This window comes from Chelon labrosus (assembly GCF_963514085.1).
Source record: "Chelon labrosus genome assembly, chromosome: 18".
Lineage (NCBI taxonomy): Eukaryota > Metazoa > Chordata > Actinopteri > Mugiliformes > Mugilidae > Chelon > Chelon labrosus.
In genome coordinates, this window is record NC_140351.1 from 13,221,538 (window position 1) to 13,249,336 (window position 27,799).

Consider the following 27,799-nt stretch of genomic DNA (forward strand, 5'->3'; position numbering starts at 1 on the left):
ATTGATTGAATAATCATTGCATTCATTTTGGCATGAGTTTCATAACGACACGGTGATACACGTGCTTTTCCGCAGCCATTTGTATGTTCTCCTGCACATGAAAACCAGAGACACACCGAAGTGTTGTTTTTTTTTTGTTTTTTTTTTTGCCACGGATTCCCCGTAATCAGACGCCGCACAATACCTTCCTGTGAGCTCCGACAAAAGACGGGGAGAGTTATGAAAGAGAGCAAGAGAGAAGGAAGGGAGGAGGAGGGGGGAGTGGAGGGGAGCCGTTGATAAATGAGGAAAAATGTATTGTTCCTGTTTTATGAGCCGATGAAAGAAAAAGACAAGACAGGGTACAAGGTGCTCCGCTTCAGTCAAATTACAGCGAGCCGCCGTGCATAAAATGCATACATCTGGGGAGGAAGGCGGCGGGAAAACAAGTTGGAATTGCAAATCCGCTCAGAAGAAAAGGTGGCCTTTTTATTTTTTGTAATTGCGAACTCTTCGAATCACGCCAGGATTTCAAATGTGCCTCGTGTGACAAGCACACACAGCTTAAAGGGAGCTCATCAGTCTCCTGTGAGAGAGATCTGGTGCTACATTCAACTGACTCCCAGAACACGTCGACTGACTGAGCACACTTGCTCGGGGTCTCTCTAGCAGCTTCCCCTTCACTCAGCGTTCATGGACACTCTCATCCCACACTGACAGATTGCACATCACTCGGCAAGTTTGGGCCGGACTTTTTGAACTCCGGAGAGTTTTTACTCCGGCAGCTGAGTTCACCAAAGTCGGCGGGAACATTGCCAAGTGAACTCTGATCTGTGCTCAACAAGCTTAAATTCAGCTCTTGTTCCTCTTCCAAGGCTACTGTGGTGAAGAACATAATCAGAAATCAAATATAAAGCAGGAAACAAGCTCAAAAGGGAAGCGGGTGTCGACTTTTGATTCGCAGCAAGGGCTTACATTTGGCAAAACACAGCAAGGACAAATTATGCAAAGAAAAAAATAATAAAAAATGGGAGCCCACTAAGAAAATAAATACTCTTAATCACAAGCAGTCAAATCTGTTCTAGCTCTAAAGGTTTTTCTAAGAAGACCTTTATTTCTACCTGGACAATAAAACACAAGCCAGCTAAAGAGTGCTTTAACGTGAAAAAGTAAAGTTCTGCTCTGTGTGTTTTTATCCAGCTCTTGATCGTCACAGCTGAACATGTGACCTTCTTTTTAAAGGAACAGTATGTAAGAAATGTATTTCAATTAATCATAAAATGGCCCTGATATGTCACGAGACATGAAGAAATCATGTTCATTTCAAATACTTATATCACTGACAACAGTGGTCCGGCCAGGATATTGTCATTTAAAAGTGAGAGTTGCAGCCCTCAACTGATGTTGATGTTGTCATGTTGTGTTTTGGCCTGAGGCGCCACCCTCCACCTATCTACTAATCACGAAGTCAGTAGAGTTTCGTCATCCGGGTTGCCAGCTCTGCTCTAGTTACCAGCTACGAACGTGTCGGATAAAACATGTATAACGTTACTAAACCCAAAAGACCTCGTTATGAATCCGAAATACGTCGTGACAAAGTCCGAAATAAAACAAGGATTTGTATAGGAGATGCCTTTGAAAGATGGAGACGGCTGAAAACAGAGAAGAATTTGAAGACAGACGCCAACGTTGCTAATTTTCTCCTGGAAAGGTAAGACTATGTTTGGCTAACTAACTTGTACATAATGTAAATGGACATTTCAAATATTCACGACAGTGGAACAAAGTTATGCATGTTCGTGCAAAGTAACGGTACGTTACGCAATTTTCATCGAATTGAAAAGGTAAGGAATTGTTTGGGAAATAAAAACGGCGAGTCGTCATTGCTAACATTAGCAATGCATTATGAGCCCGTTTCTCTGTCATTATGCTGAAACGCCGAGGAAAACAACATTAGCACGTCGATTATGGCAATGTGAAACGTAATTGAGACGTATTGAGTAGCCTAATGTTACCTCAGTAACCTGGCAACCTCGAGTCAGAGGGATGGTTGGAGGGGATACACCGTTCTACAGTATTTTGAAAGTGATTGCAGTACCAGTTTTGGCCAGTTTTGGCCACAATCCTACATACGGTTCCTTTAAGGGACTGTGCACCCAACCAGCCTGCGCAGAAACTCCATCAACACAGACTTTCACGGTGACATCTCCAAGGCTGCAGAAATGACGACAAAACCCCCCGAAATCTGATGGACTAAATGAAGTCTTCTGTTTTAGCTTCCTCAAAAAGAATTAGGAGAACCGCTGCAAACTGCAGACGAATATCCAAAACAGAAGAAGGGAGAAAGCCTGCCAACGCTAAGTTTAACAGGAGAGGAAAAGAAAACTTGGCTGACCCTAGAATGACTCGCTCGTTGCCTTGAAAACTTTATATATAACCAAAGCAGACTGTCGTAGAACATGCACTAAAGCAGCGTTTGACTGGAGCACAGCAATTGCTCTAAGGGGTGCGCAGAAAACTTGACAGCCCTGAATTGACTTGTCTTCGACTCCCTAACTTTTTTACTGACAAACAGACTCGAGGTCCCTTGTCTGAATCCATGCAGACAAACTTTCACATTGAAAAAAAAAAAAAAAACACCACCTCAGGATTTAATATTCAGTGCTTTATTCGCTGTGGTATTAATCACTGTAAAGTTCTGAAGAGGATTACCGCGGGAGAGCAATGTGTCACGACAAGAAAAGGAGATGAGCAGATAATCTGTCACTTCTATTGAAGAACTGGGGCTATCGGAGGTAGGATGAAAATCACAAACCAGTGTGAAGGGTAACAACCCTTCTGGTCCTCGAGCGGAGGAAAAAAGTTTATTTATTTGGCTTTTTTTTGTGGCTGTGGCAGTAAAAGCACATGGTCAGAACCAGATTTTAGCTCTTCATTGGTCTTCACCAACCACTGAGGGAAAAATCAGGCCGTTTAGCTGCTAAATGATCCGCTAGCTCCGGACTATCATAGACTCTTTGGTTCTGGCCAAGGGTTGAGTAGATTAGTCAGAGATTTTTTATTGAAAACAGTTGCCTGCAGTGTCTGGAAACACAGTTAGTCAGAGTGAGAGTTGTGGGCAGTACCAAAACAATAAGCTGAAAGCTCTCTAGAGTTAATTCTCTCAGTTTGTTCCTACAACCAAACAATGTTGAGGTTACACAGTCATTTAATCCCTTATTAACAACACTGTTAAAAAAAAAAATCATCCCTTTTGCATTGCCACTTCTCCATTTCATCCCCTAGGTATGCAAGAGACACTCATCTCTTTTAAGTCAGGTCAGTCTGTAAAAACAACAGGAGGATCTACTCTTGGACACAAGTATATTGTGTCCTTCAGTAGTCTTAGGTTTTCCCTGGTAGCCTACTGCCTGTTTACTGGAGGGCAACGCAAGCAGCCACACATGTTCTAGTTCATCTTTAATCTCGAGTTCACTATCTGTAACGTTTTGCAGGTGATTTTGTGTTTTTCCGCCCTTGAGTAACTTTGAAAATGAAAGCGAAGAAAAGCATCCATTCAGCTCAGGTGAAAGATGAAATTTGTTTTTGGCCAAGAATTTCCCGCCACAGCATCTGGGGGTATTCTTTAGCAGGTTGCGTGGGTGTTTCCCTTCATGAGATCCAAAAGCACCCGCTTCAAATTTGAAAGCTGCGAGAATGTGAATAACGCAGACCTGAGAGGTGCTAAAGAGGTCTGGGCTCGAGCGCGGAGCCTGTTGTCTGTGCAGACCTGTCCTGATTGACACTCAACAGAGTGGAGTCAAGTGAGGTGGAGCACTACACAGTGCAAATCAAATAGTGGGGAGTAAAGGTTGACGGTGTGAGATGGAGAGAGTTTAGCTTGAGCACACGATGACTGATCGAGATTAAAGTGAAGGGAAAGCTCCTGGGTGTTGGAAGATTGATGCGGGCTGAAAGAAAAGAAAGCAAAAAGGAGGAAGATGATGAGGATCAAGACACACTCCCGATTTAACTTCAGATTTCCTTCCGAGGAGCCGCCCAGCTGCGTTGACTAAACTACGTGTATCAGTATTCAGCGCCCGACTTTGAGCAGCGAGAGTCTGTCTGTACCCTTTCAAAGCCACCGTCCTCGGGGAATGCAATATTGACCGGCTCCGCCGGGCGTTCAACACACCCTGTAGCATTTTAGTCCAATCTCCAGACAGCTACGAGTTTCATTAGGTCCTCACATCTCCTGGTATAACCTTTAAAGACATGGACAAACTTTGAGTCTGGCTTCTCTTTGAGCTGAGTTTGATCTGGGGGAAACTTTTCTTTTTCTGAAAACTGCTTTTCAGGACCAGAAGCTGGTGTTTAACAGGCTCATTAGACTGATGCTCTGCTGGAAGCGATAAGGACGCAACTTCATCACAGAGCAAAGCCTTTTAAAGGGGACTATAGAGATGTTTAAGGAACATCTAGTGCGGCGATAATTCTCTGAAACACCAGTAACCTGTCCTTCCCCTCTCAAATCACATAAAAGAGATGAAGATGTAAGGCAAGGACAAGCTTGTGTATGTCTTTTAATCTCATTCAAAGCTGCAGCATGAACTGCAGACGTACTTCTCAAGTTGTTCAAAAAGGCTTCCACTGGAGCTGTGTCTATAGTCAGATCTCACAAAGCTCTTTTACAGTCACGCACTTTAAATTCTTTAGCAGCGTACACGCTCTTCACGTTGTGTACAGAATATTTTCTGACACTCATGCACCGGTAGAATCCCCTTTTCTCCTCCTAAAATTGGGACTCACCCTCCAGAATCTCTTGGCAGTCTCCACCCTGGAGGGTTTCCTGTGAAGAACCAGCGGCGTCCCCAGCGGATGTTCGAACATCATATTGAAGCAGCCCCTGGCAGCTAGTTAGTTCCTCCCTGCCTGCTAATCTTGCCACTCGCTTCACCGTCGGGAACGTTACAGCTGCTCCGCCGGCGAGCCACTGTCTGCTTTGACGGCCCGCCAGCCTTTTCCATTTATGATGCCGCTGCCACACCCTGAACCATTACACCGCTGCACTTCCGAGCAACGGCGCACAAACAAATACAACCCCCCAGTCCCTCCGTCTCCAGAGGTGCACGGCCTGCACATTAACGGGCCCTAATGGAGGTAGGAGACAGTCACGGCCAAGATTAGCTTTCACTCTCTGCTTGGAGGCGACCCACGCCAGGAAAATCCTCATAAACAACAACTTAACTTATTTAAAATTTCCCGATGCATATCGGAGAACCGATACGATTAGACGACTTAAGCTAATGAGCGGGAAGTGCGGGGATACAGATGCGGTGGGAGCGTAGAAAGGTGATGGAGGGTGAACACAGGTAATTCAACACCTCTGTATGAGATGCCACTGGGGGAACAATCAGTGCTAAACTGTTTATTCAGCCATTAGAGCTACAGCGTAGTGGGGTGCACGGGCAGGTAAGTGGCTGATTTGACATCACAAGCCTGCAGCTGGGAGTATACGTGTGCAAAGTGGCAGCTCTGAAAATGTACAGCTGTGCAGAGTTAGAAGAAAGATGCTTTCCTATATTTAGTTTTTAAGGGCTTCAGCCCCCGTAGCAGCTGTTCTTCCCTGCACCTTCACAGAACATGGCTTTAGCAATATTTTTAAGACACGTCCAAGGTAGATTAAGCAAAAAGTAAAAATGCACAAACCCGGCACATAAATTCGATCACAACAAAACGATATCACATCATCAAAACTGCCAAGTTCTTACCACGAAAAACCTCCGTAACCTGAAGTAAATGATAAAATCTGTATCAAAGCATTAATTTCTGTGTTAAATTTTAGTCTTTGTGTCTCCGCTTTGAGGCCAGACATGATTAATCTCAGCTGACTTTCAATAATAACAAGTTCAGCCTTGTCAGGAGCTCATCTCTCGTAATGGCAGGACCAATAAAATATGATAAATCCGTCATTGCTAAAATGCTTCCACGCATAAGAGGCGAAGCCAGGAGACGCTTGCTTTGGTAAAGAGCTGCACAGCCGCATCGAGCGAAGACACAGACATCGTATATATGTATGTATATATGTATGAGTGTGCGGTGGCGGTGCGCAACTGCAATATTTGCCCCCATGGGAACTATTCGATCGTAGTTAATAATTAAACCCCCACGCATTCACTCAAAACTATTTGCATGCCCCTGCCCACTCATACATTTAAAACCATATCAGTTATCATTAAACATTAAAGCTTTAGTTGCCGGTTTTGGAGATGCATGAGCATCAAACGCGTATTGCTGTCTTGTTGGACTAAATTTGAGCCTGTTGTGGTCCGTGAGGCTAATCGTGACAACGCACTCTGCAGTAATTACTAAGGAAACCCACATTTAGGTCCCCTGTCAATGCAAAGACCGTCACAGTCAGGAAGTACAGAAAGCTGCTCTTTGGCTTATGCCTGTAACACAGTCTCTTAAAGTTGTGCCACAAAACAACTTATGCAAATGTCGGTCTGTGGAGCATGACGGTGTTTGTTTTGGGAAGCACAATAAATGCAAAACTGAAAATGACAGAATGTCAGCCTTTTCGCAAAACTGTAATATATAATAAGCTGTGTGCTAAATTGACTCAGCCAGGATTACAACCTGGAATCTGAAGCTTCACAAACCCTCCGCTTACCACCAAAAAGCTGATGCAACAGCTGGGACTACTGTGTGTTATAGACAGATAAGCAGCAGGAGTTGTTTCATAGAGGGGAAATTGTACATTAAAAGCATTTATTTAGTGCGTATGGTTGAAAAAAAAATAAATAAAACACTGGGTGGTTTTGATGCAGAGCAGCTGTTCCACCACCGAGCGAAACCTTAAAGCGAGGCTGTGTAATTTTTTGCTGAACAGGAGCCACTCAGGCCACAATTACAAGATAATGGCTCATTGAGTTTGCCTTTATGCGCCCGTTGCTTTAAGGGCACCATCACACACTGTATATCCCTGGCATTCTAAAATGCATTATAACAGCAGCAGTGAGTGGAGAGGCACCATTAAGTCATTTAAAAGGCTCGGCATTGTCAGCTGCAGCAACCTGTGGCTGACATTAGCAGACAATGTAGGGCTGCAGCAGAGAGAGCTCTGGTTGGAAAAAGTATAGGTCTGAATGTTGTATGAAATCAACTTTTCTATTTTTAAAAGAAAACTGGGTGGTGTTTTTTTGTTGTTTTGTTGAAGTTATCTGGTCGTGCTGCTTTAAGGTTCTCTGGAATTATATGCTGAGCCCTACCTGCAGAAACCAGCAACACTATATACTGCTACTGTATTTTCCTGACAGGCTGCCAACACATTTACCAGAAAGAGAGGGTAAAATAAGGAGGCACAAGACTAAAGGTTGTGATACAATTTCTAGTTTTTGCGATATGTCCCGCACCATATCGGACCACCGTCGGCGGCAGTCATTGAGAGAGATCGCTCTAGCTTCCCAGCTAATAGCAGTTTTTCCAGTTTCCCCTTTTGAAAGATCAATACAAACTTCTGTCATCCGCTGGCACAAGGACTTATTTCCTTTCAAGCAGGCGCAGAACGTACACCAACCAGGCATAACATCATGACCACCTTCCTAATATTGTGTAGGTCTCCCTTGTGCCTCCAAAACAGTTCTGACTCATAAGAGAATAGACATGGACCTTCTGAGGGTGTCCTGTTGTGTCTGGTAGCTGCATGTTGTTAGTGGGGGCCTTTGGGTCCTATGGGTTGAGGGGAGGGGCCTCTGTGGATCATCCCACAGATACTTGATCAGTTTGGGATCTAGTGAATTTAGAGGCCAGGTCAACACCTTGAGCTGTTCTTCATGTTTTTTGAGGTGTTCCTAAACCGTTTTTGGGTGTGCGCCTGTGTCAGGCTGCATCCTGAGTGTCATTGCTATGGGGTGGGGGTGCATGGTCTGGTCTAGGTGGGTGGTACATGTCTAAGTAACATCCACACGAATGCCAGGTCTATAAGTTTCCCAGTAGGAACATTGTATTGTCACAAGATGGTCAATGGCATTTACTTCTCCTGCCAGTGGTTTTAATGTTGTGGCTGATCAATGTATGTGCCAGTTGGTCGTTGGCTGTAGATTGTAGATGACCGACACACATATAAGTATCTACAAAAAGTACATATTATTCTTTTTTTCTCCCAACGACGAGTGGAACCTCAGCATGTTGTTTCTCAGACCAACCCCACAACACGAGCCCCTTCTGTCTCTTTTACACTGACATATTGGACCTTACAGTATTACAGTGTACCGTGTGTATAATTCAGAATTTGTCCAACCATTGTTGCAGCCACATCCAAGGCCTTCCACGGTCAGCACAGGGCTGACAAACATTGACAGATAAACCGTGCAGGCTGCATTCTGTGGCTGCTGCACGGCTGACAGCCCCTGAAATGTATTACTAATGGATCAGACGGAGCCCGAAAGACAAACTACCGCATGAAGAGGAGGGGATGCTTGGGAGGCCACTACCTGTCTTCTTCGCCGGGGAAGTGAGAGAGAAGGAGAGAGTGGAAATAAAGATAGGGCTCGGCGAGAGGAGGCTGGGGAGGACACACAATAAGAGAAGAGAGGGGGAAATGAATAGGAAACCATGAGAAAGTGACACTTTTGAAAGACCCAGAGGCACTTTAGAGGAATGGTTCAGTGAATGCTTAGCCCTTGGGGAGAAAAATCCTCTGGGGTAGAGAGGAGTGGGAGGCGAGTTGTGCCCTCCATCCTGATAGACAAGACAAACAGCAATACATAGACGCTTCTAAAGTAGCACAGCGCTCGGAAAGTGGAGCCTGTTGTTTCCGTTCAGATCAGAGGTGAGGAGGGAGCCATGTCCGCAAGGCCAAACACAAGAGCAGGAGTACGTGACCCTTCCGTACCCCCGCACACACACACGTGCCCCGGCGTTCCCGTGTGTTTCATGCCGTGTTGCTCTGTAAATTGTGCTGACACAAGCTGAGCGCCCATCACATGGGAGTGTCAGCAGAGTAATGACTCCTGCAGAACCAGGCTGCACAAAGCTCATTTACAAATCCTCAACCCCCTGGCGACCCTGGGACCACACACACACACACACACAGGATGCTGTAACCAGTTAATTACCATCTCATCTGTAGGCCTCACATTCTCCATGGATAAGCATTTAAACACAATACCTTGACCTTTTTAACGCACTACGCCTTAAAAAGGAACTACAGTTTTTTACAACCTGGACCTTATTTCTGGCATAAAATATGATCGTTTACTCACCCATATAACTTTGGTGTTATTTGGAGTCGTTCGTCAGATATGTAGATCCGCATATATCCATATAGTGGGAGTGACTGGGGCACCGAAACGCAGCCTCTAAATAACCAGTTCAGAGGTTAGTAGGTCAATCTACAGACCCCGGATGATGATAACAGGTAACTCCGGACTCAACGGGGAGTAGCATATCATAACAAAATATTGGTGAAATGAACGAGTTTCACGGCAGATAATGCGTTATTTAGAGGCTGCGTTTCGGTGCCCCAGTCACTCCCACTATATGGATATACACAGATCTAAATATGTGACGTACGAGTCCAAATAACACAGTTATATGGGTGAGTAAACGATCGTATTTTATGCCAGAAATAAGGTCCAGGTTGTAAACAAAACAGTAGTTCCCCTTTAAAGAGCAGAAGAACAGCATCTTTTATCTCCCTAATGTTACTCCTGGATATGCTCTGCAATTAAGCCACGCATCAGATCTGTATATTTCACGTTATTGTTGTCTGGTAATAGAGAAGGGACCAAGTCTGTGGTGCATTCAAGGATGCTCAGACATTCAATACTCGTTAGTTGGCTGACACATTGTGATAAACATGTGTGCATGTATTTGGTGATTTCTAGCTTTATGTATGTGGCAGATTGGTCTAAGACTTGAAACATTTCTTTAAGGTAAAAAATTATATAAAGATCTGTGTCAGTGAGCAGTTATACCAAGAAGAAGAAGAATGTTTCTAAACTAAAATGTATTTTTTTTTTCTATACACTCATTTGTAGAGAAAATTCTCATAAAAATTAAAACTTCACAACCAGATAATATAGGATTGACATTTGCAGTGTAAATCATTGTGGACTGCTTTGAAAATGTACATTTTTATTGTGCGCTGCTTCGTAACACAGCCCTCCTTTGACTGGTTTTCACATCCAGACAGTCCATGAAGCTGTATCCTCAGCTATCTTCTGCTCTTCACACTTTCCACTAACAGCATCCAGGAGCTCTTTCTTGAAAATGAACTCATTTCACAATAATGTCCACCATTCCATCACTTTATTTTCTATTTCTGTTGTTCAAATAAATTCTTTTTTTTTTTTCCTTCTTCTTCTTCTCGTCCCCAGGCTGCTTCGCTCTAAGCACGCGCGTCTCGGCGGGCCACGGAAAAGCAATATTCTCGGTTAAAAAAAAAAAAACAAACAAAAAAACACTTTTTTTTTTTTCCATTCCCTTTCGGTTCATATCTCAGAGCAATTCTTCACGGCGCGTACAGGGAGGTGCATTTATCGTGAGCCGAGTCACGACCTCACAATGTCCCGTAATAGCCGTATGGATTCAAAACAAATAAAAAGAGCTGAGGTCATTTGTTACAGACTGAGTCATACTGCGCTGTCTGGACGCCATGTGCGCGTGAAGGCGTGAGCTGAGAGCGGGCGCTGGCAGGTGTGGGTAAAGGTGAGGAACGGATGCTCCCTGTGTGTGACACAAGAGGAGCTCGTCATGACGCTGTTAATATTAATATTAAAAGGCAGTGAACATACAGAGAGATGAAAAGTAAGAGGAAAACATAACTACGTCTGATAAGAGGGTGTATAAGATCTTGATCTATGATCGGTACTAATGGGAAATAAATCACTGAGTTTGTGCCTATGCGGCAAGAGACCTTCATACTGTTTAAATTAAAAGAGCAATGCTGTTAGCTGCTTCATCACTCTATCGATAAAACATACCTTACTCAAATTTAAGTCTTACTAGCACTAAATGAAACTAAATTCAAATGCAATTTGTCAGTGTACACTCAGACCTGACCGGGCACCACACTTTGTCATTTTGTTTTCTCAAACATCCCTGATTAGTCAAACCACTGAGCGGAGCGTTTAGAGAATTCAGATTTTAAACCTGCCCCGCAGCAACATTACATATTAACCACTGGTGGATCATTTGCATGTAAATCTTTACAAATTAAAGCTAGTTATTTATCAGACGGCTTTTGCATATTTCGGACAGTGAAAAACGACACGATGGAAATAAATAACAGATGCAAATAGCTGCAAACTGAACCAGCCACAAGCTCAGTCCACGAGAGATTTGCTCACTGCCCATCGCTCAGTGGATGTTTGAAGCTCCGGCTGCGCATGAAGCGCTCTTGTATACGTCCACAGAAACAAGAAGAAGCCTTGAAATATTCCTAGTGTAAGGACAGCGGTAACCTCTGCTTCAACTTTAACAATTCACCCACTCCTTTTGTCGTCATCGCTTTATATTTGAAGAAGAAAACAGACAATGACGGTATTACAAGGTACACAACGTGCTTCCATTTGCTGCATATTTGTGTAACTCTTTGCGGCTTATGTCAACTGCATGAGATGCTCCCATTGGTCCATTGGGCCTCAAAGTTGAGATTAGTTCACGTAGCTAAAGGCTTTTTCACATATCATCACTGCAACTTGCAGATTTGCATTGACATTAAATGGCTTATTGTCATCACATCACTTGTAGTCTCTTCCTATGTGTACGTAGTGAGTCAGGACAGGAAGTCTTAGGATATGGTCCCATCAATCGTGCAGGTTAAACCCCTCTTGAGAAAGTTAATATTAGATAATAAAGCGGTGCGTTCGCTGACAATGTTTTCCCTGGTAAATGCTAATATTTTCTGGTTATTCAGTTGCACATATCAGCTACTACTCTGGTTCCCCAATAATCCATATGTGCAGTACAGTTTACGCCTTACATTATGCAACGTAAAAGTAAAAATGTAAACACCCATCTCAGAGGTCAGAGAAAATGGCCAAAATCAAGTAAAAGAGTATAAACTCTCTACGTGCATAAATCAAACATGTGTAGTTCTCTAGATTTAAAATGCACTTCCCCTTCATACTTCACCAAACTTGAAATTCGCCGATCAATGTGTCTTCTAAATCCACAGTTTTTTTAAAAGTGTTTCAAACTGAATACTGTAAAAATGGGAACATTTGTCTTCGCCCGTTTATGTTGTTCTGATTTTATCTATAGCTGTGACATTGCCTGCGCTGCCATCTCTACACATCTCTCTTTAACACAGTGAAACAAAGGAAGAACAACTTTTTTGATGGAAACTTTACTCCTCACCTCGCTACGGAAAGAATACACAGCTTCCTACAGTGACAGAGAATATCTGCTGTCAAAGGAAAGTGTAGGAATATGGGGCTGTGTATTCTCACTATGTGCTTTTGTCATCTAAAGAAACTTCGCCTCTTGGGAAATGGCGAGACTACAGTTCAAATTCAAACCTTAAAGGGCCCAAGGCCATCAAGGCTAACCGTAACTGTATGCATGGATGTATCATCCCTGTCAAATAGAATGTGAATTAAATAAATTAAATTAGTAAGAAAGCCAGGGCACTGTAGACGTACAGTATGCGAACAGAAATGATGACTGAAGCCAGCTTCCCCTCATCCAGCGCGGTTTGAACATAAGACATTCTAGTCAATGCAGCTCATTTCAGCTCGGACTACACGACCGTGACCTGAGCCCGCGTCTCGGACAAAAGGCCAGGTTGCTGACGCGACGTTCCGCTTGAGTCGGCCGACACCATTCAGCGGGCACGCCGGGTCGAAAAGGCGCGCGACGAGGAGAAGAAAAAGGAGAAATAGATCGGAGGAGGAAGGAAAAGGTGGCGGCGATGATAGGGTGACTCGGCTCTATTCAGGAGCCCTGAACAGGTCAGCGGGAAGGAAAGGAAGGCAATTCCAGTTTGCGAAGGACTCTGGAAGCAACCGAGACTCAGTAACGGATCAAAGGATAAATATAAACTGGCCCAGCACAAAGTCTCTTTAGCGGAAAAAAAAAGTTTGTTAACCAACACTGTATGTCAGCGGGACCTTCGGTAGCAGAGCGTCATGCGGGCGAGCACAGGAGGAGAGATGCTGTTGTTAAATCTGATTGAATGATGGCGGTATTATTCCTGAGCTCAAGTACCCTTACCTCCAGGGTGTTGGCTGTTATTTCAGGTACTTGCTAGCAGCCATGCGAGAAAAACAAGGCTGTGCTTAAAAAAGCCACGAGCACCAACATCGGCAGGAGCAGATGAGGGCAATTTAGATTTTTATAAAGTGTAATTGCTAAAATTTGTTTTTGTTGTCATACACACACACACAAAAAAAATAGGTGAATGGTGGAGGACGGCAATTATGCTAAAAAATAGAGGCTGAAAGTAATAACCTTGTTTAGATAACAACAATGGGTCCATTTAGAGAAAACTTTGTTTCGATCACACGTCCAAAAAAAAAATGTCCCGAACACAATCGTAGCCCTGCAGTATTTCTCCTCTGACATGCACCTCAAGCGCTTTACGCCCTCCTCCGCAGTGACAGTTAAGAGCCTTTCCTGTAAGATCTCCGCATTTTGTTTCTTCACACGCCCCCGCATCAATAACGCACGAGCACGCTTCTGTCAATCACGAGCTCGACGAGCAGCCGCCGCGTGCAGCTCAGAGCAACCCAACAATCACAGACGTGCCATTTTCCTATTCCCGATCCACCTCTGAACTACAAGGTAAAACCGCGGCCCCTCTCCGCCTCTACCTCAAAGAACAAGAGTGTGAAGGCGGCCCCTGAGATTTCAGCACTCAGGTTTTTGGGGCGGTTAAAAGCGTCTGAGCCGGAAACGCCTGGCGGGGCGGATCCGACTGAAAGAGCAAAGTTTGGAAGAGACAACGCTGAAGTGTTTTTTTGTTCTGTGAAAAGTGCAGAAAGTGGGTGGTTGGGAGCTGGCGTGTAAACCCGTGTCTCTGTCACCTGCCATTAACTACAAGGAAGCTCTGCCCTCTATTGCGTGTCATGTGCAATAATGATCCGTTCATGTGGCGCGCTCGTTATTATCAGCACCAGGTATTTATCCTTTTAGCAGTTTACCTGCCTGTACATATTATCATCTAGTCTTGTCACCTCCTCCTCTGCATGTACGGTGTAAACATAAACCAGAGCAATAAGCTAGAAGTTGTTCAGGAGTCATGCTGCAGGAAGACATCCAGACAGATGGGTATAATATCATGTCTGACACTTGGTTGAGCTGTAGAGTTGTGACGTTTGCAAATGAACCGAATCTATTGACCGGCTCTTTAAAGCGCAGTTGTGAGACGTTCTTTTTTTTGTGTGTGTGTTTCGCATATGAGTGTATCAGTACTCAGCGGTCTCATGTGTCAGTGTTGGTGGTACAGTGGTGACTATAGCTGCCTATAAGGTTCAAACTTGGTCAACGGTAAGGTTTTTACCAAATTTCCCATGGAATAAATAAATCATCCATCTAGAATCAATATTTCAGAATAATTAAAAACTCTGATATCCCACCAACAGAATACATAGTGGTAGGATGTCTAAGTTTCAATGATTCTGATCTAAATCTTACCCTATCATTCCTCCCAGTGATAAGTTCCCAGATAAAATGAGTTTAACCCAGGCTGGCATCTGATGATTACATATCTAAATGAGCCGGTCTTTTGAACGTCTCTTTGAAAAGAAAAGATCTGCAAGATTCAACGAGCCTTCAACGAGCCTTCAACGAGCCGTAAATTCCATCTCGATTGATCTGGTCAGGGACATCAAAACATAGTTGTAATATTTATACACTTCCTGGCCCAAAAGAAGGTCGCCACCTGGATTTACCTAAACAAATAGGTACGAGCCTCCTATTGGATAATTACTGCATGGGTGATTATCTTTCAGCTGGCAACAAGTTATTTAACCTCAACTGATGAAATGAGTACCTTCTCATTTCTTAAACAAACATGTCAAAAGACACATCCTGTGGTCGTGGAAAAGATGTTGATGTTGATTGTGAAAGTAAGAGCATTTCCACATGTACAATGTGAAGGGAACTCAAAGGATTGGGCCTGAACAGATGTGTAGCCTTTAGAAAACCACTAATCAGTGAAGCTAACTGGAAAAAAAGGCTTCAGTTTGCTAGGGAGCATAAAGATTGGACTCTGGAGCAATGGAAGAAGATCATGTGGTCTGATGAGTCCAGTTTTACCCTGTTCCAGAGTGATGGGGTGCATCAGGGTAAGAAGAGAGGCAGATGAAGTGACGCACCCATCATGCCTAGTGTCTACTGTACACGCCTGTGGGGGCAGTGCTATGATCTGGGGTTGCTGCAGTTGGTCAGGTCTAGGTTCAGCAACATTATGTTGCCCAAAGAATGAGGTCAGCTGACTACCTGAATATATTGAATGACCAGGTTATTCCATCAATGGATTTTTTCTTCCTTGATGGCACGGGCGTATTCCAAGATGACAAAGAGTGGTTCAGGGAACATGAGACATAATTTTCACACATGGATTGGCCACCACAGAGTCCAGACCTTAACCTCATTGAGAGTCTTTGGGATGTGCTGGAGAAGGCTTTGCGCAGTGGTCAGACACCATCAATACAAGATCTTGGTGAAAAATTAATGCAACACTGGATGGAAATAAGTCTGGTGACAATGCAGAAGCTTATCGAAATAATGCCACAGAGAATGAGTGCTAAAGGTGGTCCAACAAAATATAAGTGTGTGACTTTTTATTTTTTCTTTTTCAGGAGAACTTTTCTGCGAAACTAACTATTATTTTAATAATCAACTGTTATTATTCTTATTATTATTCCGACTCATTCTGTCTATGGCGCTGTTTATCAATTAGAGCGGCTGGCACCTTTTGCTTGCTTAAAAAGACCCTGCCAGTCATAAAACAATTAATTTCCTGCCAGAGAGGAATCAATTAACCGGACAATGGTTTCGGCTCCACATCAAAGTCTATTAGTATTTTCTGATTTCCCAGAATACCTTTCAGCAGTTCCACGTAATCACCTCAGCAGCAAGCGTTGTAATTGCAGTAACATCCGTCCATTTGCACGGCGGTGAAAAGTCGCTGCTATGTACTGGTGTCATTTTTTTTTTTTCTTTTTTTAAATCTAAAGCGCAACTATTTCTTTAAACTCATTAAGTTCCAGGAGTTTGACAATTTAATGAAATACTCCAACCTTACATTATAGTCCGCACCATCTACCTTTTTTTTTTTTTATTTATAAGTAGACTCCAACCCACTCCATTAACTCCATTAACGTCTGAGACGCTGTATATCAAAAGTAAACTGCAGAATAAGACGCTGTGAGACTTCCTTTGCACAAACTGCATTTTTTTTAATTAAAAGCGCAGACCCTGTGGAATTCACTACCTGCCAGTTTAAAGCACATTCAACAGTTTAAGCCCCCGTAATATGTATGTGTTGTAATATGTATTTTAATGATTGCTTACCAAGGCCCACCTAGGGACTGGTGATGGAAAGTAGCTTTGGTGGCTATACACACACACACATACGTAAAGCACCGCTTCTGCAACTGCTAAATAGCATTAACAAATCAGATAAAATAAATAAAATTCAAAACAGCATCAATTAGAGTTCACAACGCTGGAGAAAAACAGGCACAGTGTGTTGCTCTTACTCGGAGAGAGAATCGAAGCACTACGACCGAAAGCGAACAAAGCCCTGGGACAAGCGCTGAGATCCATATTTAAAAAGTTAAACTGATTGTGATGCATGTGATCGCGATGTTTACCACTCTTAATTTTTCATGCGCAAACTACTGATACTGCTCAATTTTTCATGCGCGTGCTCCCACCGCCAGCGGAGAATGTTGTATCTACGCTCCTTAAATAATCAATTTATTTTCTTTTTTTTTTTCTGCGTCTGCTGAGATTCGAGGAGACGGTTCGCGCCTGTGAACCCACTCACAACAAATGCTGCTGGGGGTTTGCTGCTGATGCCAACGATGGCTTGCTGAACGGCTGCATTTGTTTTCCTAACCAAAAAAAAAACGCTGTGGGGAAGTAGAGTCATGTAATAAGTCCGGCTGTATTGACCAGGTCTCCAGTCTGAGCAGGCCGGGCCACATCCTCCCTTTATTGACTCTTAGAAACACCATTCATCTTTCATTATATAATATATTATTCTCAGGACCTCGCCGTCTGTCCCTTCGTCTTAAAGGCTAATGCTTTATCTTGTCTTACCCTCCCTCCCTCTGTCCCTCTGCCGCTGCACTTTTGTTTCATCATCTCTCATCCTCTGTATCATTGATTTAACCTCACTTTGTATGACTGCCGGCCTTCAGCCCCCGCAGATTCAGCCTCCAGAACGATATATACAGCATGTTTCAGCCTCGGAGATGACACACCTCACTCTGAGACAGGAACAGGACAGCCTCTAGTGGCGCACTAGGGGCACTTCAAATGATGAGGCGAGGGAAACGAACACACTCACATCCACGTGAAGAGCTGCCATTAATATCTAACTAATAAGTCTACTGTTGCTGTGTTTGACAGATATCTTTGAACTCAAAGTGGTATTTGTGGTCTGTGTCAAATCACATAAAACTGACTTTTATTTCCATTTTTATAGTTAAAAACACATCAATATGCTAAAGAACCACATCTAAAGACTGAAGCTGCAGAACTAAAAAAAACACACCTCGCTAAATTTAGGCCCCCTGCAGCAAACAACAACTTTGCAAACATAAACGCCTTTTAGCAAATTAGAGCATCTAGGCATAGACAAGATGTCCCACATGTAAATCACATGCTTGCTGTGTACAGCAGAGTTCCTCCCTAATCTTAGAAATAATGCGTCCAGTCATAAATAATGACTACATCAGCACTCCGGTTTTCTGACCCATAAAACTGAAACGCAGTTGCAGCTCTTAAGGCCCCGACGCTTGTGCATTTGTCTCGAGCCGTGCGTCCGTGTCAGAGAGATGGATAGCGGCGAAAGGAGTCCTGCTTAAAACCCAGCAGAGGAACATTTTGGCGTCTGCCTCCTCCCCCCCCCCGTCCTCCTCTTCCGCCTCCTTCCGCTGAGAACGCCTCGTGAAGAGGCCGGATATGAATTCATTTTACGCCGAGATGAAGTTATTAATGCCCACCATCTGTTATCGTCAGCGAGCTGCCAGACAAGCAGCGGCAACACAAAGAGGAATGCAGCACCAGTTGGAGAGTTGCAGACGTGGACAGTGGGACACGCGATGCCACCTCGGTATTGATGAATAGCCTTTTTCGGAGTTATCTATACTCCATATCCTCTGTTTACAGAGAAGTAGATGTTTTTTTTTTTCCCATTCCTGCAAAACAGAGGTTCAAATAGATAGGGCAGAGTGCAGAAATGATGCCCTGGTTCAAAAATAACATATTTACTGACTGAAAGGGGCAGCTGAGGGAATTTTAACGTGTTCTGGAGTCTGCATGGACTTTTTCTATTTTCTGCATTTGATTAAATTTCATATTTTTGTGCAATGCTCGAAAAAGAGCTGCTATAATTACAGAATTTGTGCTTTGCAATGCATTATATAGCAACTATAACACAGACCCGTTTAAATGGACTCCAGCTAGAGTTCCATCTAATCACCTGACCTCCTTGTGTACACCATGATTGGTTCTTGGAGTAAGGATGCCACTTGCAGTTCACCCTCCATCATGATGCGTACCTCATTTGCTTATCTGTGGCTTGCTGATGATGAATAAACCACACTGCCATTTTACACCCCACTGGCCGCATAATTCATCACTGGGGGGAAACGGCGAACGTGTGAGCGTGTCATGTTCGATCAGCGCAAAGTGTTTGAGGATTTGTTGACGTGGGAGAAACGAGCGAGGTGAGGAAACAGAGCCGGAGGTCAAAGGCCCTTGTCACTGAATGTTTAGACAACGACGGTAATCAAGAAAAGTTATTGTCGACTAGAGGCAAGATCACATCTGCCGCTTTCTGAACGGTCTCTGTGCCGGTTGTGAGTCTGATGGCGCGTGAATCTGTAAAGCACTCGCCATTCGTAGCTACTTGCACAAACTCACATTAAACACACACACACACACACACACACACACACACAGATGTCCAGATACGAATCAAGGAATGACTCTATTCTTCAAGTGCCAATATTGATCACTCCCTGAGTATTTACTAGTCCACGCCAAATAAGGTAAACACAGAGAAACACAGCTTCTGTAATCAGATACAATTAAACAAGAGGATGTGTGTGATTCTAAACTTGATTCAAACACTGATCAGACATAACATTATGACCAGTTTCCCTAATATTGTGTAGGTCTCCCTTGTGCCTCCAAAACAGCTGTGACTTATCAGAGAATGGACATGGATCTTCTGAGGGTGTCCTGTGGTGTCTGGAAACAGAGTGTTGTTAGTGGGGGGGTCTCTGGGTCCTATGGGTTGAGGGGAGGGGCCTCTGTGGATCATCCCACAGATACTTGATCAGTTTGGGAGCTAGTGAAATTGGACACCTTGTGCTGTTCTTCATGTTTTTTTAGTTGTTCCTAAACCGTTTTTGTGTCTGTGTCAGGCTGCATCCTGCTGGGGATGGCTGCTGCCATCAAGGAGTGTCATTGCTATGAGGCGGGTGTGCCTGGTCTGGTCTAGGTGGGGGATGTGTGATACATGTCTAAGTAACATCCACACGAATCCCAGGTCCAACAGTTTCCCAGCAGAACATTGTATTGTCACAAGATGGTCAATGTTATTCACTTCTCCTGTAAGTGGTCACTATGTTATGCCTGATCGGTGTATATTAGGTGTGGCTGCAGTCTAGGTCACCATCTACAAACTAAACTACAAGGTGAAATGCATAAGGACACGCGTGGCTAAAACCACCCTGATGCTCAATAGGCTTGCTAATATCAAGTACAGTTGTGGCTCCCGTATGGTCTAGCGGTTAGGATTCCTGGTTTTCACCCAGGCGGCCCGGGTTCGACTCCCGGTATGGGAGCGAGCTTTTAGGGGGAACTGTGGAGCAGTTGTGAGAGATGCAGCCTGGATCGAGGGGTCCCAGGTTTGCCCCCTGCCGTATCCATGGCTGAGGTGCCCTAAGCATGCATCTAATCCTATCTATTTCTACTGAACAACGTCACAAGATTAAACAGTTAAGGGTTCAACAACAGATCCAGGCAGGATCCAGCGTCAGGGAACCACAAACGTGTGTACAATTTCATTGCAATCTATCTAATAGTCACTGGACTAGAAAGACGATTTGATCAATAGAGAAATATCAGAACTTAGCAACACTAGATCCATGAGTAGTTTCCAGCAGGGACTGAAAAATGGAGGTAGCAACACAACGAGTTGCTCAAACAAGTCGTGGCCATGCTCCACTGAACGAATTCAGTGTCACAATTCACTTATATATCAAACTGTTATATTTCTGACAGATTTGATGCCCAAAACTACTATATTCTGATGTTTTGGGCCCGACACGCATACAGATTATGTTTTCAGATCATTTTATTTCACGTTTCTGTAAACTCTTAAGTGGGAATCTCTAATTAAAATGAGTAGACTGAAGAAATACTGTGCGTGTAAACATAGCCACAGGCGCACTACACAGTTTTCTCTCATTTCCGTGCATGAACAAATGGATCCAATACTGATTCAAGTTATTAAATTGGTACTTCACGGTCCTGCCAGTAGTATACCACGAAGATAAACGTGCATCTCTAACTCTACGTCTTCTCCCACAGCAGCAGGCTGTTTAATAAACTGACTCGCGTCATGTCGGTAGTCTCCAGTGTGTAAACTGGTTAGAATAATACACACATTGAATGAATGTTGGTCACTGCAATCAGAACAGACAAATTAAGTTATAAATTATATATAAACACAAACAGTTGCTGCGGTGACCTCTCAGTAGAACTGACCCAGTAGAAATGGCGGTTCTCGTGTTAGATAGTAAAATCAGCAGTCATTGTGTTGTCTCCTGGGAGCAATACACACAAAAACATTCAAATTATAAGCACGGTGCGTTATAAAGTAATAAGAAACTGTGGATTTTATCTGGCAGTGAGGTCCCATGACTTATTCAGAGCCCTATTACACTCCAAAACAACCTCTACATTTGCTGACGCCGTAAAAAAAAAAGAAAAACAATAAAGACATAAAAGCATACTCTATGATAAGCTGTATCTTTACGGCTTTATTTCCACTGTCCACGATTGTTATTTGCGTTATCGTAAAACCTGAATCTGATATCGGGCCAGCTTATTAAAAGGGCATCCGGTCCGTGGCCGTATCATAATCCATACCCAGGAAAATATCCTCTTTTTGTTTGTTTTACTGAGAGATAATACAAAAGGGGGAGAAACAGAGAGTGTGGATTAATGTGTGCCAGCGGATTATTTATTTATTTTTTTCTCTCATGCGTCTTAATGCAGAGTGCGGGCGAAGAGCCATTAGAAGGCGGAACAAGAGAGATGAGTTGGGAGAGTGTGGAAAAAAATATAGTGGGACTACGTGACTTGGACTGCGCACACACACACACGCACACACACAACGACACACCAACACGTTTGCCCCCCTGTGTTAGGGGTCTGAACGTTGGCCAGATATCTCGGGAGTCTCGTTACGAATGTGCTGATCGTGGCAGACACACAAAACAGAGATGTTTACTCTTGTAATGGGGTCTGTGGAGGAAAAACAAAATCGCACCGCAGGGACGGGGCTTTGATGCCGGGAGTGAAGATCCAGTTCTGCTTTTTGTCCGTCTTTTTGCTGCTTTAAATGCCTTCATAGAAGATGTCCAATTAATGACGCTGAGCTGTAAGACTGCATGTACTTTTTGGGGAAAAATGAAAAGCTCAAGTGGAAACCCAGAGATTTTGCATATCACACAGATTTGGAAATGAAACCCCTCATATCTGTACTTAACAACTACTACGTTTACATGGATGTTATTTCTTTAACTCGACTCAACTCATTCTGATCAGATTCCAACTTATCAACTAACTGTCTGCATGAAAATGACTAAAAACTTCTGCTGATTTTCAATTTCAAGTCCCGAAAGTAGACAGAGAGAACCCGATCAAGCGAATAAACATTAATATTATACTTGTGCATTTATTTATTCATGAAAATCAATCATTTGTACATATATGTGAGTTGAAAAAGGGATGGGAACCCTTGTTTTCAGTGTGTGGCGTGACACTGACACTGGTGCAAACGTTTCCGGTAACTGCTGATCCGTCGTCTAGAGCGGCTTAGAGGAACTTCAGCGTCAACCTCAGTGCAGAACTGCTTTAGTTTCCTTGCGTGAATTGGTTGCTTCAGTTTTACATTTTCAACTTACAGATATTACACAGAATATTGGCTCACTTTCCTCAATAAACAAATGCACAAGTATAATATTTTTTGTTTCAGGTTAGGGTTAGCAAAAACTTTTTCATACAATGTTAAAACTATGGCAACCTGCCAGGGTCTAATTTACTCCGCCATGGTCTTATAACGAACCGGAAATATTTTTGCACGTTTCAAACAACGTCGTCGTTTTTTTTTATTGCCCCCAAAAGCATCTCTGCCTCAACCCAGACCCTACACACTAGACTAGAGGGTGACAATTTTTCGGGACTCCTGCGGGTCACGGTATTCCCGCGGGAGTCCCGCAGTACAGGAGTCAATTTCACTGTTGTTGTTGATAGGGACGGGATAGAGCAAATAATCAACGGGAGCGGGACGGAGCCAGAGATTAAATTAAAAAATGACGCATGTATAGCCTAAGTGTAGCCTAAATTTCCAAGGCAACCTCAGTGATTTGACCGCGATTAACCAAACATGCTACAGGGGGGCAAGTTGGGCAACAGAGTCTGATAACTTTAGACAACAACATAGGGAGCGGGACATGATTTGGGAGTCTTTCTCTCGGGATTTTGCGGGACAGGATTTTTTTGGGGGGAGCAGTCACGTGATCGGGATATGACAGGAGTATTTTTGTGGGTTCAGGATGGGATGGGAGCGACAACTGATTCCCGTGTCACCCTCTACTACACACACACCAGTTGCTGACCTGCTGAATGTGCCATATACTGTATATATAGTTTTTAACAGTTGGTATAGCATCATAATTAGGGGCCTTTACTAAGAGAGTAGACTGGAAAGACTGGATTTATTCCAGACAGAAACAATCAGTGAATCTATTTTCCTATTGAATGGATTATAAAAGATTTACACCACATCTCTCCTTGCGATCAGGCCAGTCTGCTCTGATGGATCAGACTATTATTCTGGTGCTAATGTTGCCAATATAGTCAGCACATAAGCTGGCAGAGGAAGTTCAACAACAACAACAACAAACGAGAGCCATTGCCCGGAGTGTGTGCAGATAACAAAAGCATATAAAATAAAAAAACAAGAAACAAACATGTTTGATTAGATCGTAATGAGCTGTAGAGCCAGGATCATCATCAGAGAGGATTTCAGACTGAGATCCCTATCAAAAATATTGACAGAGACGGATTTAGCCCACAACGGAGAACAAGTCAAGCTCACGCCAAACAAATGCGATAATGAGCTGTTTTAAATTCACTGTCTATTTAAGGGGGAATGATTCATGCGTCTGGAGTCCTCATACACTCAACAAACTGATCAGTAGCATGATGTATGAGTGGAAGTTTAAACTAGTACGTAATAGTTATGATAATTATTGTCATTTAGTAATTCCGTTGGTGCTGATTTGTGGCTATAGTTTCACATCTGTGGTTATAGTTACAGAAAATGATAATGACTTTCATTTCTATAATAAACCCATATTTATGAGCACCATGTACATTATCTATCTGTCTATGTCTGTCTGCGCTTTGGCTGCAGCCCACTACAGCTAATAATAGTACATTAACTCTCAAATACAGTTTAGTTATGAGCTCTACGTGAAGCTTTATTTCCATTTTATGCTACTTAATGCTTCTTCTTCACTACAAATCAAAGGGAAAACGTCTCTAGTTTAATCCCCTGCATATCTTTAGAAACTCAGATTAAGATTTGACATTTTATAATGTTAATCTAGCGGTGCCCGACCTTCCCAATCAAAGAGAGCCAATTTTCTAGAGCTCTCAGATGCTTCCATTTAAATGACTGTTGAAGGCAAACAGAGTATTTTGCAAGAAAAAGCACAGATTGGTTTAAAGTTCAAGTCGTAAATACTGCAGCAGAACGTTTTCTTCTTCAGTAATGAGTTTATAACCTCCAGCTTTAGCCTGTGACCCTTCCAAGGGGCCCTGAGCCCTACGTTTGCAACCACTGGATTAAATATCTAAAGCTTCAAACTGTAAATGGTACTTCCACACCGACACATTTGTGCTAGCAGTGCAGTAATGACTCGATAGCTGTTGCCGCATTTTATTATGATTTATTTCATAGCCTAACCTTTAGAAATGAACTATACAAATTGCTTTGACATTAGGGCCAAACAAAAACAAGACTAAGTTAAGTTAAAGTTGAGATAAAGTCAAAACAAGACAACACAAGACTCAATATGAAGAACCATAAGTACAACTATAGCAAAAGTAGTCAGAGCGGTACAAAGGAATTAAAAAGATGACGTCAAAAATAAGTCCCTTCCAAGGTCCTTCCAAAGCTGAGGAGCGTTGGTGACAAAAGGACGGTCACCTTTGGATTTCAGCCTTAACTTTGGAACAATCAGAATAAGCAGACCTGAGGCTGAAAGCCTGTTCGTATGAGGTCAAGACATGCTTTAAAGGTGTTAGAAAAACTTAAAATCGATTCTAAAGTGAGAAAGGCGACGAGTATGTGGATGATTTAAATGTTAAATGTAGGACTTTTACTTTTCAGGGAGTATTTTATATTGTTTTATTGGTGCTTTTACCCTTCAAGGATGTGAACGTCTCACCCACTATTGGATCTTCATTTGAATGACCCCCTTTTTGACATGAGGAACAGAGGTATTCATCAATAGCACCTGTTCTCCAGAAAGACTCTAAATCCCAAGCCGCTCTTTCTCTCAGCCCTGGACTCAGAGTTAAGGTGACACAGATGTGCGGGGACGGAGTGGCAGCCGGGGAGAAGGCGGCGGGTAAAGCCGTGAAGTGGCAGAGAGAGCCTGGGCGGTGGCGCTGCAGGGAGGCCGAGCGGCTGGATGAGCTCCTCATCCCAGTGGGCTCTGCTTCTCATCCACGCAGCGTGATGTAAATGTCACCTCAAACACATTCGCTCATTAAAGCCCCACGCAGCTGGAGCGATGCCGAGGCTTAGACTGACATTAAAAATGAGCCCTGGACAGGATAAGAGCAGGTTACAGAAACAGCGTACGGGTGTGCGTTTTAAAAACCGACACCTGGAAACTACATCGAGAGCGGGATTGCACCGTCATGTCTTTGCCCTGTGATAATCACTGCAGGCCTGTAATCAGAACTCTTCTTCTCCGCAGTATCCCCCCACCACGCTCTTAGGTTGATGAATATTGATTATACATCACTGTTTGTATTGATTTCAGATCATGTTGGAGTTCTCAGCGCCAACAAACACAAAGACAAGACCACCAGTCGATAAATCAACCTCATGTTATATTCATTCACACCTCAACCAGTGTTTTACCTCTCGCACCTTACACACCACAGCACAGGAGTTGCACCACAATTGCTAGCCGGTAATACCTGAGACACAGATATACAAAACATTAATAATATGACAAAAATCAATAACCAAGCATGAGCTTAGCGCGTTTACTTTATACCTTTATGCTTCAACAGAAAGGGTTCAGCCTTCAAATTTTCTGATCCTGCATGAACCTGGAGAGCTCAAATCAGCGCTCAGGCTGCAAACAGGAGGATCAGTCAAATCCAGCTCCTCCATCCATCACCTCGGTTTATTGTGACTGAAAGCGAATGAGCTTAAGTAGGCGGAAAAGTGTTGAATAAAACACATTTTGCAAACTCAAAACTGACTATTTTATGTAAAATTAAACACAGACTAGGTTAAGAGTCAGTAAAAAGTGCAGTTCAACTATTAGCTGCCACGCTAGTCAGCCTGCTTCCTGATCGTTTGAAAGTACGCCTCCTTTTTTTCATACAGTAAGCGATACTTATTACTCTCTAAGCGTCTATCTTTGACTTGTATCCTGCCACAGACTCGCAGTGAAACATACAAAAACCCCAGAAAACATGAACCAACAGACAGAGGGAGAGTTGCTGCACAAATGCAGACAACGAGAAGAAGCATGAGCAAACTTTTTAGCTGTTGGTGGAAGTCTCTCACTGAATATATTGCAGTCGAATGTTTTAGGGGTTGAGTTAAAGACATGCTCGATAGTTCTCTGGATCTATATATGGTAGATCATATCGTAGTACCAGTAGCATTTTTTTTGCAAAATAATAAGCTAAATAAAACACTGATCTCTTGTACTTTTAGTTGTAGCTCGCGGTATTAGATTATTGCGTCTGCAGAATCTTATAGAACCATCATAGTATTTGTTAATATAGATCACGTATAAACTTCAAGACATATATCAGAGGGGAGAAGTACAAGTAAGAAGCAATGTGTTTTATAAAGCTGCAGTTAAAAAAAAAGTAATAAAAATAGGCCCAGAAAGGCTGCAGTGTCTGTGATGTTTCAGCACCATGGAGAGAGACAGAGGCGCCTGGGCGGTCAGTGTTTCAGCACCACGGACAGCGCCATTGGTCCGCTCCTCGGCACAGGAAGGAGCTTTTGGAAAACAACCGAACATGAGTCACAACAGAGAGACGAGGTGACCCTGAAGCAAAGTGTGTGGAAGGGGGGGAAAAATCCTTCCACAAATAAAACACACCGGGGAAGCAAACTGAGCCACCGTGTGCACATTCACAGCATCCGGTTAATCGCGCAGAAACGCGGATTATAGACAGAAAACACAACGTGAGTATGTTTTGGAGGGAAGATGGACACAAAGCGCGATTACAGCAGATCCTGCTAAAACCGGCAGCTCGTAGTGATTATCTAACAGGACCGTGGTGCATTTGTAAGATCTGCAAAGTGACCGGACAGCGCCACTGAGCGTATATGTTCGCTTTTCAAGAGGCGTAACTGACGCGTCATTTATTGACAGGTAGGCCGACCAATTGGGGCGATGACGCATGAGTTTGGGCAACTTTGCCTTTAAAAAAGAAAAAAAGGTAGGGGGGTGTAATTAAAAGCAAAACGGCATTAAAGTAGACAATCTATAACATATATCCCTCTACATATAGCTCGCTAAGGCTTTCTGGAAATGATTTCATGTGCATGTAAGCGTCGGTTTCTTACATCCTCGTCCTCGCAGTGCCGGCGGTGCTGGTGCTGAAGCTGGGGTCGCTGGCTCTCCGCCGCCCTCTCCCCCTCCACACCTTGCCCGAGGAGATGGCTCGCCTCTGGAGGGTTGGGGAAGGATTTGTTTGTGTTGATCTTGTCGGTGAACCTCTGGTACAGAGACGCCATGTCGACTCAAGGCAGGAGGAATAACTTGGAGGTTTTCTCCTTAGTCAATAAATGCAAAAAAAAAAAAAAAAAAAGAAAAGTAGTTCGAGGAGGTCAGTCTGAAGTGGCTGGAGTAATTCGATTAGACGATGCTCGAGTTCAAGTGGGGGAAGGAAAAAAAAAAATTAAAAAATCACTCCTCGCTGTGTTCAGGATTCACAACACGTACTTTCAGGCTCGCCGGTCGGCTCTCAACGATCCTGCAGCGACGCAGTTTCCACACTTTCTCAACTTGATGCCGAACTGATGCACAAAACCGAGCGCGCGTAAGAGGAGACTGAGCGGAGCACTCCGGACCCGAATGAC

At 43.4% G+C, this 27,799-nt stretch overlaps 1 protein-coding gene across 1 annotated transcript in view; it reads right to left on the minus strand.

Annotated features, from left to right (window-relative positions):
• Window positions 1–27,454, minus strand: part of dpp6a (dipeptidyl-peptidase 6a) — a gene marked incomplete at both ends in the record, with an annotated part of 146,618 nt that extends 119,164 nt beyond the window's left edge. Inside the window, one exon of the mRNA XM_084565859.1 lies at window positions 27,284–27,454. Coding sequence (XP_084421985.1) covers window positions 27,284–27,454 — 171 coding nt within the window. The remainder of the gene's footprint in view (window positions 1–27,283) is intronic.
• Between the last annotated feature and the right edge of the window lie 345 nt (window positions 27,455–27,799).